This window comes from Drosophila ficusphila, unplaced genomic scaffold, assembly GCF_018152265.1.
Source record: "Drosophila ficusphila isolate 14025-0441.05 unplaced genomic scaffold, ASM1815226v1 contig_198, whole genome shotgun sequence".
Lineage (NCBI taxonomy): Eukaryota > Metazoa > Arthropoda > Insecta > Diptera > Drosophilidae > Drosophila > Drosophila ficusphila.
The window spans coordinates 3,250,402-3,270,180 of NW_025064092.1; the positions used below are offsets into that span (position 1 = coordinate 3,250,402).

Below are 19,779 nucleotides of genomic sequence, written 5' to 3' on the forward strand. Positions count from 1 at the left end.
TTCTGGTACAAAAACAGGGCAAGCGGAGGCACCAACCATGGTTTTCGAATTAGTCTCTAAGAGGTGGGAAAATATCAGTAGTCGCCGTCAAACATCGATGACTCCACACTTTTTTTTAACATCGATGCATTGATGTTTTCTCACCTCTAGTTTGGATTTGCGAAGACTTGGCGATAGTTGGCATGTTACGTGTGTTTTCGGCTTTCTCGCTTCCTTCTCGTTCTCGTTTCCTTCCTCCTTGATTCCGATTTCGAGTGTTGTTAACGTGCGTTGCAACAACATTGAAATCATCGACAGTAATATCAACATCAAAGCGAGGCACCGCGTGAAGCAGCAACTCGACAACAACAAGCACTATCGCAACAACGTCTCTAACGCGTTCGCAACACACACTTATTGCGGAGTATTTTTCGTTTTTTTTTCGCTGCATTTGTGCTGACTGGCCGCACAATCGTTCTGTTTCCGCTGACAGCTCCAAAAAAAGAGTTTAAAAACGCCGAAACGAAAAACAAACAAAAGAGTGAAAAAACGCGTGTGTGTGGCGGTCTGTTGCTTATTTTTTTGTGGTTAAACAGCAACACTAACAAACAACAACTGCAACAACAAGAACAGTTAGCAATTGGAGCATCACAATGGTAAGAGTTGTACTTGTAGTCGTTAGCGAGTTTGTTTGTTTGTTGTTGCCGCTGCTGGCATGACTTAATATAATTTCTTTGTTGCTAAATTTTGCCTTTCCTACACACACACTGATGCACTGTCACGCACACACACACACGCACATTAAACATGCATAAAACAAAAACAAAGCGCCTGCAGAAACGGAAGAAGGAGAAGAAGAAGCAGCGGAGGCAACTCATTCAATAATTGTTGTTTTTCTTTTTCCGCTCCCCTCCCATTTTCTCCGCCTTCCTCAACTTCCCTTCTTCGCCCACTCACTCAGCTTCCGCTGCACTTTGTTGTTGTTGTTTTCGAGATATTTCTAAGGACGCATTTCATTTCGCATTTTCGCGTGGCCTGGAACCATGTGTTTTTCTCTCCCTCTCTTTTCTCTCTTCGCTGTTCCCGTCTCTTTTCCGCCCACGTTGCTTATTTGACTTTGGCGTTTTTATATTTTTTTTGGTCCGCACACGAGTTAAACGAATTCAGTCGACAAAAGTTGCGCTAGGTTAGGGTTAAGGCCATGCGACTCGACTGGTGGGGGCAACATGTGGGTTAAGACCACGGGGGGATGCGGAAAATGTGCATCATAAATAATATAAGTGTTTCCAATTAATAGTTTAAAGAGTTTTTACGGTGGGCGGAACGGTTACCAAATTGTATCTAATACTATTTCATGGCAAAAGTTTGGCTTTTTTACAGAACTTTTTTAAACCATAATATAAATCATATATTTTTCGATCTAATGTATTTGTGTAGCTGATCTATAGCTTATTTATCAATATTTAAAAAAAAGTCTACTTCTAATTGAGTTCCAAGATCACTGATGGAATAAATTTACATATATTAAATTTAAATTATTTTTATCTAATTTCTTTCCCGTGAGTTAAAAGCAATATAAAGTTTTACTGCGTCGGGAACTAAGTCGTTAAAAAGTTTTCTGAAATAATTTATTTTTAAATAACAAACTTCATGGTATTATTGTGTTTACAAGTTTAAATTTTGGTGCCAAATTTAAATGAAGTTAAAACTTATTTCTTTTTATACAACTTGTTTTAAGTTTTTGGAATAAAATATTTGGGTGCTAGTCTATATGATATTCTACATGTGTTTGGGGGTGGCAAGGTCATATAAGCTAACAGGTTTTTTTTTTTTGGAGGGCGGTTTTTAGAATATAGTTTAAGGATATATACATATTTTCCATATATAGCTTTTGTAAGCTACACTAACAATCCCTACTATTCTTGGGTAATTCATTATTAAATCTGTAATTTTTTCTCGTTGTCCTTGTCACTTGTTGCTTAGCAGTGACGGCAACCAAGGAGGTGTGAGTAGCCTCTAGTGGGTGCTTGAACCAGACACAACCATCCTAACGGCATATTTGGGGGAATCCCCGGCAGGAAGTTTTTACTGTAGCTACGCAGTTATTGCAGCTGCAGCTGGGAAATGCATACCCGGGAAATGCGAGTTGCCCCTCCCACAAGCTGCGCTGCTTTTTCGCTGCTGCAGCCTGGGGTCTTCTGATTGGGGTGTGGGTAAGTGGTCCTTCGAGCCGTGTTATTTATCGTTGTTTCCGCTTTGGTCACTGCATTCGGTGTTTTTGGCGCCTGCGCTTTTCGCATTTTCCTCGGCCTGGTCAACGTTGAATTACCAACTCCCTGGTCCTTTCTTTGGCTAATTTTCACCCCTTTTTGTAATATTTTTCACGTCTTTTTTCCTCGGGCCTTGTTTATTTCCTTTTTTGTGCACTTTTATCCGCCCCTTTTGTTTTTGTTTTTAGATTCGCCAACCTCTTTTTGAGGGTTAATGTTGTGACCGGTTTTTTGCTTCTATTTCCATGCTATTTTTTTCTTTTTTGGCAACAACATGTTGATGTTGCTTTTTGTGTGAGTGGGCGGGGAAGGGTGAAATGGAAACACATGTTTTTGGACGAAGATTTTCAGCATTTCCCCTGTTGCAAGGTCATTCGTTTTGATTTTATTTTGTGTGTCAGCAAAAATGTTGCAATCTATTATTAGGCGGAGGTGTGGGTTGAAAACTGCATGTTTGGACTCGCTTTTGAAGTGAATGTTATGTTTCTGTTGAGTATTCAATTAGTGAAGATTTATAATCCGCCTTTAAAATATTTTTTTATTAAACAGTAAAAAATCTTTTTAAAGTGGCAGATTTAGTTTATAAGTTACTATTCATCTAGATTTGTTTCATAGATAAATTTATGGTTTAAAATCAAATGATTAACTAATTATTTAAAATATGGTTTATTATCATTTCTTTCGTTGTTTTTAATGTTATTTGAATATGGTTAAAAAATGTTGCTACGAATTTATAAAATTTAATAATATTTATGGCATAAACAAATTTTTTTTACTTTGCGCCTTTTCTGAAAATTACTTATTCTTTATATGGTTTGAGTTCAAATATATTACAATGTTTATGATTTTTTAAAACTTGTGTTTATTTCGCTGGCTGAGGCACCTACAGTGCAGGTTCTTCCCAGCGAATCATCACTGTGTTCACTGCATTTTATTTGGCTCTGCTGGTTCTGTTTGCTCTGCTTTTGGTTCAAGTCCCTCGGCGGGCGATACCGAGTTGAGCAAAAAGCCGATTACGGTAAAAAAAAAAATTCCAAGTTGAGCAGAAACGCTTTCTGGACATAAAAAATGAACATCCGAATTGAGCAGAAACGATTTTTGTACATAAAAAATGAACATCCGAGTTGAGCAGAAACGATTTTTTAACATAAAAAATGAACGTCCGAGTTGAGCAAAAAGCCGATTACGGTAAAAAAAAAAATAAAAACATCCGAGTTGAGCATGAACGCTTTTTCCACATAAAAAATCAATGTCAGAGATGCCACAAACTCATTATTAATTTAATAATTAAATTTAAAAAAAAATTTTATTTTTTAAGTTTTTAGTTTAGTTTTTTTTTTTTAGAAAAATTACTTTCAGTTATTATTTCAGTTTTTAGTTTAGTTTTTTTTAGAAAAATTACTTAATAATTATATATGATATATGATTATTAAGTAATAATTATTTGCAAATAAATAAATAATAAATATGTAATAATTATATGAATAAGTAATGATTTTGACGCATCTCTGACATAGATTTTGCCCAACTCGGATGTTTTTTTTTTTTTACCGTTATCGGTTTTATGCTCAACTCGGACGTTCATTTTTTATGTTAAAAAATCGTTTCTGCTCAACTCGGATGTTCATTTTTTTATGTCCAAAAATCGTTTCTGCTCAACTCGGATGTTCATTTTTTATGTCAAAAAAGAGTTTCTGCTCAACTCGGACAATTTTTTGCACCTTTCTGCTCAACTCGGCTAGCCCCCCCTCGGCAGTTGCTTTATCCCAGAGTACACAGAGGTACAAGGTGTATATATATGGACGCATATAGCCAGCGAGCGAGAATGAGCCAACCAGACCCGGCAACACCCCCTTCCGCCGTCCACCGCCCACTTCCTCCCCCAAGGACATGCCCACATCCACATCCATATCCATTTCCACATCTACATCCACAGCAGTCTGTCTTGCTCTAATTGCTGTGCATGCGCCACAGATTGCCGTACTGCTCCTCCTGTCCTCCAATCTCCAACTTCCTGGCCAACCCTTCGTCCTTCTTCACCATGTGCTGTTCGAGCCAAAACCCTTTTGTTCAAAGGGGTTGAGTGGGTGGCTGGGTGCGTGAAAGGGTTGAGAAGGGCCGTGGAAACGGGGGCTTTTAGGGGCAATGGGGGAGGGCAGAAACACATGCATATTCCGCATAAAGGAGGAAACTTCGTATCTCTGCATGCCAAACATTTTGTTGCTCCTGCTGCTTCGTTGGATTTCCACGGGAAGGGGGCGGGGTGAAACGGCAGAGGGTGCGGGTAAATTCCAACCCCTTTTCCGGGCCAAAGTGGAGCACTGTGGTCTACAGCAATTGTGGTTCAAGTGAGGGAGATATATTACTGTTTACTTTGAGTATCAATTCAAACCATAATTTGGAAGATTATAAATTTTAATATATATTAGCGAACACTTTTACACAAAATATTAAATATTAAATATAAATTCATAAGTAAGCAAATATTATTAAACATATTCCAAATGAATATCTGCTTTAACTCAACCTCAACATTACAGAAAATGTTTTAAATTTATTTATGAATGATAATAAATCGTTCTCACAAAATTAAATTAATTTATACGTTACTTTTTTGAGGATCCGATTCCGCTTATTAAATGAAATAAGTGATTAATTAGGACATGCTGAATCGTACTTAACCCACTGTGGCCTTAACTTTAAGGGGGTGACAAGGGTTTGGCCTCTCGCGTTTGTTTATCGGCCTGTTCCCAGTTCTACGTTCTCGGTGCTCCGTTCTCCGTTCTGCGTCCTGCGTTCTCGGTTCTCCGTTCTGGCTCGTCCGCCGTCCTGACCGCCTCACACATAGAGAGATGTTGGCCAAAAACCCACCCCATGCCGCCGAATAACACCCATAGCAATGGCAGCAGCAGCGCCTGCTTAACCCGCTGGTAACCCCGTTTAACCCGCTCCTCCTCCCCCTCGCCCTCCTCGTTGGCCGTCGAAAAACTGCAGCCCGGCCGGGCTGGGATGTGCTCGGCGCTGAAATTTCCATTTTGAGTTTGCTTTTCGGGGGTACCAAAGTGGTCCGTGGCCCGTGGCTCGACGACTCGACTCCGGTCTTCGAACTCCGGCCGAGGTTTTTGGGTAGTTGGCTCCCACACGGGCATCGAGCCAGTCGCAAAATTTCCAAGAACTCTCCTCTTATAAATAGTGGTAATTTATTTCTGGACAATTAGGCCGTTGGTTGGTGTTCAGGTTTCTTGGCTCCCAGGATCCCAGGTTCCGGCAGAACCTTATCGCACCGGCGACGAACAGCATCTGACCGCTGGTCCTGCGTTTTTCCACCGAAAACTCTGTGAGTGTGCTTCCCCTCTACATTTTTATGTGACCCTTCCTTTGCTTTTATATATATATAGATATTTTTTGTGGCTGTGTTCTCTCGGGGATTTCCCCTATTTTTTTATGCTCGCGGCATTTTTTTCTCCGTTCTTTTTGTGCCGTTTTTTCTAAACATTCGGTAAAGTTTCCTGCTCTTTCGCTCGCCCTCAAAAGTGTGCTACGAAAATAGACGCTTTTTTTCGTGTCTTTCTGTCACATTTTTCTGTTTTGTTTTCGTTTCGCTTACGCTGTTTCTCTGTGTGGGTGCTGTGTGTTGCTAAGTGTGTGTGTGTTTTTTTTAAAGTGAATCCCCTTGAATTTTAGGTGGGATTTTTTTCGAGTGCTAGCCTCATGATTTATAAGAACTATGAAAATATCGATTTTTATTCGCGATGTAGTGAGTTTTCCTAGTGCAGTGTAAGAAATTTTAAGGAAAATAATATAATATAAAATTTGTGTTAAAAAATTAATCTCATAATTTTAAATTCTACAAATTTGAAGGTTAAAAAAAGCGTGTATTTAGTTAATTTAAAAACAATTAAATTTAAATTCTGGTCTCCTTTGTTGTTATAGCTTCAGCTATTTAAATTAAGGTTAAGTCTAAGACATTAAAATTTTTTCAGATTGGTTAGGTGATATTCGTTTTTAAATTCGAAATTCAATTAACAATACAAATATTTTCTGCTGAAACCCTAAAACAATATGTTTGGATTTTGATTGATTTGTTTACAGACATCGAAAAAACGCAAAACCCTGCTGGACGCCGACGACGATGATGATAACTTTGATGAGGACGATTCGGGCTCCGATTTCGATGATGACGAGGATCCAGATCAAATAGAAGTGCCCGGTAAGTGTCCACATTTTGTATATATCATGTTTGGTGCCCCAAACTCAAAGCTTTTGCTTGGGCATGGAATTCTCGCCCGCAATAAATGCTGAAAAGTGGATTCATTTCGAAAGGAATTGGGCTGTGAGGGCGTAAAAGTGGTGGGGTAAACGGGGTGGCACATTGGTTCTCACGGCACTCTGTTCTCCATTGTTTAGACAACAATTTTATAGGTAGCTCCATTGTTGAAGAGGAATGAGGAGATGGCGAAGTGGGCTGTGCAGTTGGAGCCTTACTTGCAGAACTGAATGCAGTTTTAGAGCCGTGCTGGAACTTTATGGGATAGTTATTTGGCCTCCCGGGCGGAGGGATTTGTTCGAAAAGGGGGAGGAATACGGGTGGTTAACTTAAGGGGTTGAGGGATCGGTTTTAAAGCAATGAACTAGGTGGTTGGGTTGGGTTGGGGTTGTGGTGGGATTCCGTTGCCAGGCAGCAACTCGCTCAGTTGGCATTACAATCAACTCCACAGAGCAAGTGAAGTTTCCAAAAACATTCCAACTGACCAGTACAAGATAAATATTGTTCGAGAAATTTCGTATTCATATTTTGTCAATAACCCCCAGTTAAAATTGATTTATTGTCCAAAACTTCCTGATTTAAATTGAAAGGTGGCGCGAAGAAATCATCGAAAATTACAGCAAGTACCCCGTTTTAAATTACATTACAAATCAGTAAGAATACGCAGCCAAGAAATCAAAGGACTGCCTTGAGGAGCCACCAAGCAACCTTCCTCTGGCGCCTCTTTCATAATGTCCCTAATGAGTTATGCCAACTTGGCTTCCAAATCCATTGCCCGTCCTTTGAAGTCCGGCCGTGCAATTGAATTGCTATCTAGCCAACGTTAATTAAAAGGCCACTTGCATTAGTCACTGAAACATTAATGAAATAACCCCCAGCCCCATTTCACTCGAGATGGATGCACACCTGTCCAAAGGCGGCCGAAGGATGTCGTGCCAGGCTTTTAGGCTCAGATTTCCTAGATATCGATATATATACATACATATATGTATATAAGTATATATATAAAGCAATAGCAAGTAATATATAACCGTGCACTACTCGTATGTGGGAATTATTTATGCGCACATATGTGCCCATACATCCGTCATTGTGCGTCAATGCGTGGACTGACTCGCCTGCACATAGCATAGCCCCCAATTAAATGGCCATATACGAGTATAGTTGGACACGTCCGGGAGTGGTGGCCAGTGGCTCCGTGCGTCATTAACCGACGACTGGACATCTCGCGGTAAATTATTAAACTCGATTACCATTCCCCATTAGTCCGTCAACAATCGAAGGCCGCACACAGTTATGAAGTCCTTGGAAAAAATAACCAAAGGAACCAAAGGAAGAACTTGAATAATATCGTCAATTATTTAGAAAGCAACTTGTAGTTTTCCTCGAAGGTTTCGCGAGTGTGAAAAGGGCCAAGTTTTCCGACAGGTGTGCAAACTGTGAGAATAATAAAGCCACACTAAATAATGGAATTGATAATCGCAATTCAACAACGCTTCAAATTGTTGGCAATTTGAGGATTATATTGTTGTCGTTCGTGAAGGATAGTTTAAAGTGTTTCATTTAGGAAAGGGGTTTCAAATCAAAATAAGTGATTTAATATATGTATAATGGCTTTTCCATTGATTGCTTATATAATAAAGAGTTAATTAAGCTGATTTGTGCAAAAAGTGTGGTAAAGTTAAGATAATTAGATATTTTTATGCTGTTTTTTAATATTTTTTGACGACTTTTTGTCTGCTGGACGCATTTGCTAGTAAAAATACAACTATCATACCTGTGTTCCTATGGTTTCCGATTCCTTTTGGATATGTCCATGGCTTGGTCATTTGTTGATTCATGTGTGTACACAGGCATAATGCTCCTCCTTTCGTGGGAATGCCTGCATCGGAACCCAGCCACATTTTGCGGTGTTCCGGAGGCATTGAATTTGATTTGCAGCCATCATCTTGACCGCGCGACGTTCGTCTTTTTGGGCGAAGAGGGGAATTAGAGGCATTAACGCATTAAGATTTCCCCGCACATCCAGTGCCCAGTACCCAGTAACCAGAACCGAGCACCCAGAACATTGGACAGACAAATGTGCACATCATCATCTTCGGCCCTTGTGTGCGTTCCTCCAGCACATATAATTATGATTATGTGCCATCTCAGCCACATGACCTTTCCCCCATTCGCATTCGTTGCGAGTACATAGCGCTGCACATACTTAGGTCCACCTATGTACTCCTATCTTTGCTCATTAATTAGATATTTACCTTAAATGAGGGTGGCACTCTGCCTTTTGGATGGGGAACGTCTGCAATTTGTGCAGCGGATATGGGGAATCTCGAAGGCCTTCGATTTATAGCAAGTTAGAGGAGGAAAACGGGGAGAAAGTGGGGTACGGAATGAGGAGGTTAATGTGTACGAGCCTCGTCAAATATTCGCAAAGGGGAATCACGTGCTTCCGAGAAGAGGCGGCACTATTAATGATTCGAAATCAAATCACCAGCACCAACAAAAATGACCAACGAGTGACGTAGAAATCCGTTGACCGTGTGTTATTTATACATTTTATTTTTTTTGTTGCTAGTTGGGTATCTTAAACACGTTTTTTTTTTGTCGCTGATAGTGGTGTTTGCTTTTACTCTTCTGCAAACAAATATTTGTGTTTTTATTGATTTCATTGTTTGAATTGACAAAGGAAATAAATCTAACACTAAATATATCACAAGACAAAAGTAAAATAATTTCATAGGTTGTAACAAGGGTTTCATTAATAAAACTTCAAAGATATAAACTAGACATTAACTAAAATAATATTCTTATTAGGTTTAATCACTTGTTTCTCGAAAAGATTTTAAATATTTAAACAGAAAACTTACTATGCACATGTAGTACATTTATTGCAAAAATCACTTATCGAAAACTTTCCATATTTGTACTATTTTTAGGTGGTGGTCGCGATCTGAATACCGCTGTTACCTACGCCCAAAATATCCGCAGCGGAGTGGGCGTGGCGCCCAAGGGCAGTACACCAATACCACTGAGTGGCGCCAAAATTGTTATAAGCAACAACAATATCAAGCCAATATCGCTGTTGCGCATTAACAACAACAATAACAATAACAACAACGTAATCACCAGCGGTAATAGCAACAACAACAGCAGCAACAACAATAGCAACAGCAACAACACAAGCAGCAGTAACGGCAACAATACCGTTGTACGCCCCATAATCACAACAACAGCGGTGGGCGGTACAACGACAGTTGGGGGCGTGGCACTGGGCGGAAAGATCACACCGATACCGATAATAGCCAGAAAAGTAGCAGTAGAGAATAATTTAAACAATATGCCAAAGAAATTAAACAACACGATAACGGGTAAGTGCTTTTAATTTTAATAAATAAGAAACACAAAACCTAACACACGCACACCCAACTCACACATACACGCACACACACACAAGCGAAAAATTGATCAACTTTATTCAGCAGTGTTGCCAATTCTTAAAAGAAATGCATCCCAAATTATTCGTCAGAAATGGATGCGTTAAATGTTATATTACAATGTAATTTAATACGCACGAAAAAATGTGAAATTATAATTTGATAAATTAGTGAACTGAACTGTTTTAAAAAATTTTAAATATAGACAATGAAAGGTATCAATTTGCTTTTGCCAGTTGATTAAAAATCTTGTAATTAAATATCCAATGTCATTGTGTTGTTATTCTTCAAAACACTTTTAAAAAATTGAAAAAGAGAAATTAAACAGTATACGTGAAATGAACTACACAGCTTGTTAAAAAACGGATTGTACCCTTAAAACAAAAATACAACTTGACTTGGTAGTATGTATATTAATTGGTTTGGTCTCAAATGTGATTTAACGAGAAGTTTGCAACACTGTCTGATTAGAAGTCGCTAAGATCACACTAATTAATGCTGCTTGTGTTGTTCTCTTCCTTTATCTTTCTCTATTTCTTATCTCGAACACAAAATCTTGCTTTTCTTGGATTTACCCGACTTTTATCCTTCCGCCACCCGAAATGTAATCCATTACCCGAAAATTCCATTTTGTATGATTTTTTTTCTTGTACCGTTCCCGTGGATTTTTTGTCGTTTCGTTCCTGCGCTTTTCCTCTTTTTTTTTGTTCCTTTGTTGTGGAAATTTGTTTTGCGATTTTCCGGTTCGCCGTGTCCATTTAGCCATGGGCAGTCCTGCGGCCAGGAGCAGCGGCAATGCAACTGGCTCCGCTGGCGGCGGTGGCGGTGGTGCAATTGGCGGTGGTGGTGGCTCCGCGGCGGGTTCAACCAGCAGCTACTTGAACAGCCTCAGCACCAACGAACTAATGAACCTGGCCGCCTATGTGGCCGCCAAGGGTAGCAGCAATCCGCCTCCTCCGCCCCCATCGACGGCCGCCAATTCGGTGAGGAGTCCGCCGGCGGGCGGCAATCCCGCCGGCAACTTCTTCGGCGGAGCGGCGGCGTCCACTTCAGCCTCTGCTGCTAATTTCAATATGGCCGCGTCTTTATTGGCGCAGAGTAAGTCGATTAATGTTGGTAACAACCAAGAAAAATGCACTCTCTTTCATTTTGTCAACCGAAAAATAGTACATGTGTGTGTGATATATAGAATGGGTGATTGGTTGTGGAGAATAGCGATCTAGAATCGATAGTTCCAAAGGTAAGATTGGACACACAGTCGAAAATTGAAGAACGGCTTGGTTGAACCACGAGTTTTAATGGAAAGTGTAGAATTTTGTGCTTTTAAAACGGTTTTTTTTTTTCAATAAAAAGTCATGGCCAACTTAAGGTACAGGGAAAGAGGAAAGTAATGTAATAGTCGGTTTGCAGTTTATAATTTTAAGATTTAATAAGACAATTGATTACCTGTTTTGATAGGACACAATACATTGAGAAATTGCAGATGAAATAATTATAACAAACTTAGCAAATATATATTGCTCGCTTTATTTATATCATACCCGAAAAAATGTAGAAAAGTACGAAATTTGAAAATCAGTAGGCCCATGATTTCAAATCCAAGACCTTTCGAAGGGAGGCCTGGTTAAACCTTGTTTTAGAAACAGTCTTCGAGGCAGTAACATCGAATAGAAAAAGTATCTCAATAATATAAATTTTTTTAGCCAAATTCTAGTTTTACACAAATCGTTTACACCAAATTTTGCTAAACAGTTTATAAATTTTGTACCACAACAATTTAAACAAAATTTTCGAACTATGGACAGCGTAAACTGGAAGGCAAAGAAAAGGAAGATGTCGTCGGTGGTGGAGGATAGCGGTGATGCAAGTACGACAGCTGCAGCTGCTGCTGCATCTACTGCTGCATCTGCTGCTGCATCTGCTGCCCTGCAGCAAATGTGGCCACAGATTCAGGACGAGATTCGCTTGAGGGTGGACCAGTGCATGAGGGTCTTCTACACCATCCACTCGGAGGCGCTGATGCGGTTGGAGCGGGTGATCGAGCAGGAACTGCTGCCGAAGCTGGAGGGCAATGGCAATGGCAGTGGTGAGCTGCACCAGATTAGGGAGATGATGCAGCAGCTGTTGGAACGAGTGGAGCAATTAAGTCCGGCGGAGAAGGATGATCGCATTGCGAAGAGCATGCATAGTCAACCAAGTTTGAATGGCATTCAGATGCCGGGATGCTCGAGGGCGAGCCAAAACCAAAGTGCTGCCGAGCCAATTCGTTTGGGCGCCGACATCCTCTTCTACAATCCCCAGTGCACTTGGCCATCGTTGAGCGAGGGGGAGATGCTGCTGCTCCAGAGACGCCACAATCCAAGCTACCAAGTGGGAGTGCCAAGTGGCTCCGAACTGGAATCGCCAACAAGCCGCATTCAAAGTGACCGCGAACGAAACCAATTGGAAGCGAATCTCATGATGATGAAGTCGCAGATCTCGCTAAATATCAACTACCAGAATTTCTTCTTGCCGCGGAATCAAGGCCCAATCAGGAGGAGTCCCGCTGGACATATCCATGAGCCACGCGATGCTAACTTTGGCGGCGAATCCTGAATCACAATCAATACTCACGTGCATCCAGTTGCTTGCAAACCGGCCGATAATTGGTGGGCGCGCGATAGTTCCTGTTTATCGATGAATAATATAAAATTTGTAGAAAGTTAACTATAATACTTATTTTTTGTTTGGGTTACAAGGAGTTGAGGTATTTCTAAACTTGGGAATATTATACCTACTGATAAACCAATTGTAATATTTAATAATATTTTAATGGCTTAGCCATCGCATCGATTACAGCACTTCTGAACTTGAGGTTCCATACCATTATTTTTTAAGCACTTTTCTGCATTTTCCTTTAAAACTCGAGGCAAAATAGAAGTACACTTTTGACCAAAGGTTAACGATTGTTAATGAAGGGAATTGTGTGTCAGTGGAGCGTTAAGAAATGTTTAAATGTGATTCGCTTATTGTTTTTCGAACTCTCCACCCAGTAAGCTCGAACCACTTTAGATATATCCCTAGGATACTAGCTAGTTTCTAGCTATCTAGTCATAACTGACCAGTAGTTAGTGTCATCCTAGTTAATTACTAACTAACTAACAAAGCTCTCTCTTTCTTTCTCCCCGTCTCCCTCTGATCCACTGATTCACTGCGTTCCTCTGTCTCTTTCCATTCGATGTCCACCCAACCAACCGTATATATACATCCCCTCTCACTCGTTCCGACGACACGCATATTAATTAACCACATCATTATCCATGAACAACCGACACAAAACACTCCGAACTGAACCTCAACCAACCCGAATCGAATCCCTTTGCCTTCCAGTGAGTTATGCAGGCGGAGTGTCGCCCATTCGTCCCTTTAAGGTTGCCGGCGGAGTCGTTGGGAGTGGCCAGAAGTCCCCGATGGCCACATCAGCCGGGGGAGGAGCTGGAGGAGCAGCAGGAGCGGGAATCGGAGGAGCAGCAGCAGGAGCCGCTGGCGGAGCAGCTGGAGCTGGTGGCATGAAGGGCAACATCTCGATGATGGAGGCGGTGCAGAAGCTGATCGCCATGAACCCGGAATACCTGACCAGCGGGATACCGAACAACGTGTTCCAGCTGTTCATGCAGTCCATGCAGCGGCCACAGACGACGCCTTCGCCACTGCAGTCGGTGAATCCCAGCTTCATGGCGGCCAAGGCAGCTGCTGCCGCGGCAGCTGTCCACGCCTCGGCGACTCCCTTCGTTGTCCAGCAGGAGGAGGACGAGGCCGACTACGAGGAGATCGGCGTCGCCGAGACCTACGCCGACTATTGGCCAGCCAAATGTGAGTATTACCTATTTCTTGCAGTGTAAAACATTGCCAAGAAACAATGTAGAACGAGGAAAAATGATTTTAGTTGTTTTCTTCTTAAACAAAATAACATTTGATAATAATTAAGTATAAAATTATACAATATTAAATTATACAATATTAAATAATAAAACAGAAAATATTAATACAATTTTTTCACCATATTGATTTCTAAAACTATAAAACCAAATTGAATCTGCAATCTTTTCTAAATATAAGGTTTATGAAATAGAACACATTTTTCTAAAAAGCAAAGATAACATTTTTATGTTTTCACTTAAAATCAAATTTTTGTTTAAGTTTTATGGAAAATTGGTTTTAATTAAAGAATCACTCTGTTTAAATAGAATAAAACTATCTTTTTTTGGAGGTCTTGTTACTCCAACACAATAACACATTTTTTGAACCACTTTAGAAAACCGACTTCACTTATTAAAATAGTTTGCATAATTTCAAAGCAATCTACATTAAGGGACTCTGTATTTAAGTCACCTGACTAAACAGACATTTTACCATTCCCCAGTGAAACTGGGCAAGAAGCATCCGGACGCCGTGGTGGAGACCGCCTCGCTGAGTTCCGTGGAGCCGTGCGACGTCTACTACAAGCTCTCCCTGCCGCCCGAGACGATAAACAGCGGCCACCTGAGCGCCCTGCAGCTGGAGTCCATTACGTACGCCTCCCAGGCGCACGATCACCTGCTCCCCGATGGCAGTCGCGCCGGTTTCCTGATCGGAGATGGCGCCGGTGTGGGCAAGGGTCGCACCATCGCCGGCATCATCTACGAGAACTATCTGAAGGGGCGGAAGAAGGCGCTGTGGATCTCGGTGTCCAATGATCTCAAGTACGATGCCGAGCGCGATCTCAGCGACATCGGAGCCTCGCGAATCGATGTCCATGCGCTCAACAAGGTAAGTATTTAATAGATTATTTGAAATATCCAATCAAATATCTAACACATTGTATTTGTATTCCCAGTTCAAGTACGCCAAGATCAGCTCGGATGTGAACAACAACTGCAAGCGCGGCGTGATCTTCAGCACATATTCCGCTCTGATTGGCGAGTCCAACAACAAGACGGGAAAGTATCGATCGCGATTCCGCCAACTGTTGCAATGGTGCGGCGAGGACTTCGAGGGTCTGATCATCTTCGACGAGTGTCACAAGGCCAAGAACCTCTGTCCCGTGGGCTCTGGAAAGCCAACGAAAACGGGTCAGACCGTTCTCGAGTTGCAGCAGAAGTTGCCGAAGGCACGAGTGGTGTATGCCTCCGCAACCGGAGCCTCCGAGCCGAAGAACATGGCCTACATGGTGCGACTGGGTCTCTGGGGTCAGGGCACGGCCTTCGCCAACTTCAATGACTTCATCACCGCCGTGGAGAGACGGTGAGTTAATTGACTTTTAAATAAACTATACATCCTCATTTATACCTTATATTAAATCATTTATAGTGGCGTTGGCGCCATGGAGATCGTGGCCATGGACATGAAACTGCGCGGCATGTACATTGCCCGCCAGCTGAGCTTCAAGGGTGTCAGCTTCAAGATCGAGGAGGTGCCGCTCTCCAAGGAGTTCCGCAAGATCTACGATCAGTCCGTGGAACTGTGGGTGGAGGCCATGCAGAAGTTCACCGAGGCGGCCGAACTGATTGATGCCGAGAGCCGCATGAAGAAGACGATGTGGGGTCAGTTCTGGTCGTCGCATCAGCGCTTCTTCAAGTACCTCTGCATCGCCGCCAAGGTGAATCATGCGGTGCTGGTGGCCCGCGAGTCCATCAAGTACGGCAAGTGCGTGGTCATCGGCTTGCAGTCGACGGGCGAGGCACGAACGTTGGATCAACTGGAGAAGGACGATGGCGAACTCACCGATTTTGTCTCCACAGCTAAGTAAGTACTTACACACACACACATTTTCCTTTCATGAATTGCAATACTTATCATTCACTTAACTCTCCCGCAGAGGTGTCTTCCAGTCGTTTGTGGAGCGTCACTTTCCGGCGCCCGATCGGAATCGCATCAATCGCATTTTGGGCCTCTACGACGAGCCACCCTCGCTGGCCGATTCCACATCCAGTTTGGGCAGCAATAACAACAACACCTCCACCGCTGGCAAGCGAAAGGGTGGCTCCAGCAAAGACAACGGCTCCTCCACGGGTGGCAAGTCCAAGAAGAAGAAGCGCAGTGGTTCCTGGCAGTTCAGCGATAGCGACAACGAGGACGCGGACAGGAAGAGCAATCGAAAGCGGGACGCGGCGGGTGGCAACTCCAATAGCGACAGCGATGAGGCGAACAGCGACGAGGAGTTCCAGAGCGATGTGAGCGAGGAGTACGAGGACGACGAGGATCACGAGGCGGACAGCGATCGACGCAGCGTGGCCAGCGACGCCAGCTCCGACTTCAATCCGTTCTTCAGCGGCAGCGACAGCGACATCGATCCCTGGGTGAATGCGCGCAGCAAGAAGTCCACGAAGAAGACGCAGAAGAAGACCAAGAAGAAGGTGAAGAAGGAGAAGGCGAAGAAGGAGGGCACCACCTCCTCGGCATCCAGTTCGACCACCGCCACCACCGATCCCAGTAGCAGTGCATCGATGTCGGCAACTGTGGCCGCCGCTCTAAATGCGGCCAAGAGTCGCAAGTCGCAGCTCTCCACGCAGGACAAGATCCAGGATCTGCTGCAGAAGAAGCAGGAGCTCAAGGGCACCGTTACGCCGGTGGGCGTCAATGGGGTTAAGCTCAACTACGGTCCGCCGCCCAAGGATGCCATCGAGCGCGCCTGCACCATGAAGGAGGAGCTGCTGCGCAAGATCGAGCGACTGGGCGCCCGACTGCCGCCGAATACGTTGGATCAACTGATCGACGAGCTGGGCGGACCCGATAACGTGGCCGAGATGACGGGTCGTCGGGGTCGCGTGGTCCAGAACGACGATGGCTCCATTCAGTACGAGTCGCGAACGGAATCGGATGTGCCGCTGGAAACGCTGAACATCACGGAGAAGCAGCGCTTCATGGACGGCCAAAAGGATGTGGCCATCATCTCGGAGGCGGCCTCCAGTGGCATTTCCCTGCAGAGCGATCGCCGGGTGTTCAACCAGCGGCGGCGTGTCCACATCACCTTGGAGCTGCCCTGGTCCGCCGATCGAGCCATCCAGCAGTTCGGCCGCACCCATCGATCCAATCAGGTGGGTTCTCAGCAAGTAAACCGATTGGTTGTTTAACTAATAAAGAGTTTTGTCTGATTAGGTGAATGCGCCCGAGTACATCTTCCTCATTTCGGATTTGGCTGGCGAGCGGAGATTCGCCTCCACGGTGGCCAAGCGATTGGAATCGTTGGGCGCCCTGACGCACGGCGATCGCAGGGCCACGGAGACCCGAGATCTCTCCCAGTTCAACATTGACAACAAGTACGGTCGCCAGGCCCTCGAAACGGTGATGCGCACCATAATGGGCTACGAATCGCCGCTGGTGCCGCCGCCCACGGATTACAGCGGGGAGTTCTTCAAGGACATCGCCGGTGCTCTGGTCGGTGTGGGCATCATCGTGAACAGCGAGAGCCATCCGGGTGTGCTGAGTCTGGACAAGGACTACAACAACATATCAAAGTTTCTCAACCGCATCCTCGGCTGTCCGGTGGACCTGCAGAATCGCCTGTTCAAATACTTTACGGACACCATGACGGCCATCATTCAGCAGGCGAAGCGCGGCGGTCGCTTTGATTTGGGCATTGTGGGTGAGTGGTTATGAGTGAGGGTTACTCAATCTGTTGATATGCTGATTATATGCTCTATTATTCCATTAGATCTGGGAGCTGCTGGCGAGAATGTGACCCGTTGCCGACTGATTCGGTTTGTGCGCAAACATGCCACTGGAGTGGCGCCCACGGAGATGCACACGGTTCGCGTGGAGCGCGGCATGATCTGGCAGGAGGCCATCGATAAGTGAGTAGATCTTCTACTCTACCTATTTTTATGTTATCATTATATGTTAAACCTTTCACCCACAGATATGCCGATCTCTTTAACGAGAACGAGGGCTTCTACCTGTCCCACCAGCTGCGCAATCAAAAGCGCACCGCCATCATGGTGGTCATCCTGGAGCAGCAGCCATCGCGCACCACCAGCTCGACGAGCAGCACCACCGATTCGGATGGCAACGGCAAGAAGAAGAAGTCGCGCAGCAAAAAGGAGATCATGTGCCAGATCTATCGGCCCAACACCGGTCTTCAGGTGCGCCACGAATCGCTGTTCGAGCTGGAGAAGAAGTACCGCAAGGTGAACAGCGAGGATGCGGAGCCGCACTGGACGGAGCAGTACGATGCGTCGGTGAACACCTGCTCGCACGCCTACTGGAACGGCAACTGCAGGAACGTCAGTCTGGGCAACGACTGCGAGGTGAGTGCTTGGACTCAAGTTCACAAATGGGTTAAAAGATCAAGCTATGTTGGCTGAGTTCAATTGCTTAGCAAACCAATTAATCAACTATCAAATAGATGAAATAGTTTTCCATGCAATTACCCACTTGTATATCTGCGTAATATTATGAGATTAACATTCTATCAAAACACTATTTCTAATTACCTTTCCTTTCCTGATTTTTAGGTGGGATTGCGCCAGCGTTTGTACCACGTGCTGGCAGGATCGGTGCTCTCCGTTTGGGGCCGGGTGGAGCACATACTGAATACACGTTCCAACAGCAAGATGCAAGTGATACGCATGAAGACGACCGAGGGCGAGAAGATCGTGGGCACCTTGATACCCAAGTCCTGCTTCGAGCCACTGGTGGCCGATCTGCGCAGCGATTCGGAGAAGCAGGAGGAGTTCAACTACTAAGTTGTGTGATTTTGTTTTGTTATGGCTTCACTTTTGAGACCGCCTATCCACGAATCTTCCGAAACAGAGGCCAAGCAATATTCGAGTCCACAGCGGATGGTAGGCGGCGAGCATTATGATAGGCTCCAACGTAATCTATATATATATATATATAAATATATAAATACTACTATAATTAAACTTAATAACTTAGAGTATGTGTAAAAGGACATGAAGTATATGGCTCCAGGACAGCAGCAAACGCTTGTGAAAGCAACACATTTTTTTTGACTTAATTTTAAATAGTTTTTAGTTTGTACAACCCAAACGCACGTACATACCAACCCATCCATGATAGAACTCGACTTTGGCTCGTCATAGCTCATAAAAAAACAAGGAGTTCAAGTCTCTCAAGTGGACTGCATATAAAATAGGAATCACTTTTGGAAAAAAATAACAGAAACGTAATTTCAAAATGCCTTTAACTCTTTAAAAACTTTCTTGAAACCTTTTAAGTTTACTCTTGTCACTGTCCACTTGGGAGATTTTGAATCGAAACTTACATACAGACACCCGCGAAACGCAAAGATAATGGATATATAAAGAACGAAATGAAAACGCTTATAAATGGACTTCTCTCAATGATTTATGATAATTTAAATTACGGCTTAAGTTAACGCCTACGTTTACACAGCATAAACCGCCACGTTTTGTAAACTATTTATTATTAAATTTATTACTATATATATAAATACGTTTTTTAATTGTTTTTAATGTAACATTTTTAAGAGAAAACCCCAAGCTAAGGCATTTTTTTTTGAAATCAAACAAAAACAAATTGTAATTAGGTATCTACATGTAATGACTATATAAGTTTAACTTAAATTAAGCCAACTGACATTGAGAGGCATCTGATGAATTAGGAAGTAGTTCCGGGCCGAAATGAGGTTCGCCGGAAACTGATGTGAATGATTGTGCACACGTACGTACAATTAATAAATATATATGTGCGGATTTAATGAGAGCTCTGTTCATTTATTTAAGGCATTTGTGGGTTTTTTTTCAGGATTGATTGATTGTTGTTTCTCATGATCTCCAACAAAAGGACAAGTTTGGAATGCAGAAACATTTTGAGGAAGCTTTAACAG

General features: G+C 43.2%; 2 protein-coding genes across 3 annotated transcripts; both read left to right on the forward strand.

Moving 5' to 3' along the window:
* Positions 1-113: 113 nt before the first annotated feature.
* On the forward strand, positions 114-19,650 carry LOC108095550 (protein strawberry notch). Of its 2 annotated transcripts, XM_017196684.2 has the most exons (13): positions 114-635; positions 6,342-6,459; positions 9,453-9,884; positions 10,713-11,048; positions 13,320-13,802; positions 14,353-14,738; positions 14,806-15,212; positions 15,279-15,713; positions 15,787-17,005; positions 17,067-17,553; positions 17,623-17,761; positions 17,827-18,214; positions 18,422-19,650. In XM_017196684.2, exons 1-13 carry the CDS (start codon positions 633-635, stop codon positions 18,650-18,652), a joined length of 5,064 nt encoding a protein of 1,687 aa, XP_017052173.1. In that variant the 5' UTR covers positions 114-632; the 3' UTR covers positions 18,653-19,650. The 2 variants fall into 2 exon arrangements, with proteins under 2 accessions (XP_017052173.1, XP_017052174.1); XM_017196685.2 differs by lacking the exon at positions 10,713-11,048 and having other exon boundaries at positions 117-635.
* Positions 11,094-12,656, forward strand: LOC108095553. The gene has a single exon (XM_017196688.2). It carries the CDS (start codon positions 11,748-11,750, stop codon positions 12,543-12,545), a length of 798 nt encoding a protein of 265 aa, XP_017052177.1. The 5' UTR covers positions 11,094-11,747; the 3' UTR covers positions 12,546-12,656.
* Positions 19,651-19,779: the final 129 nt, after the last annotated feature.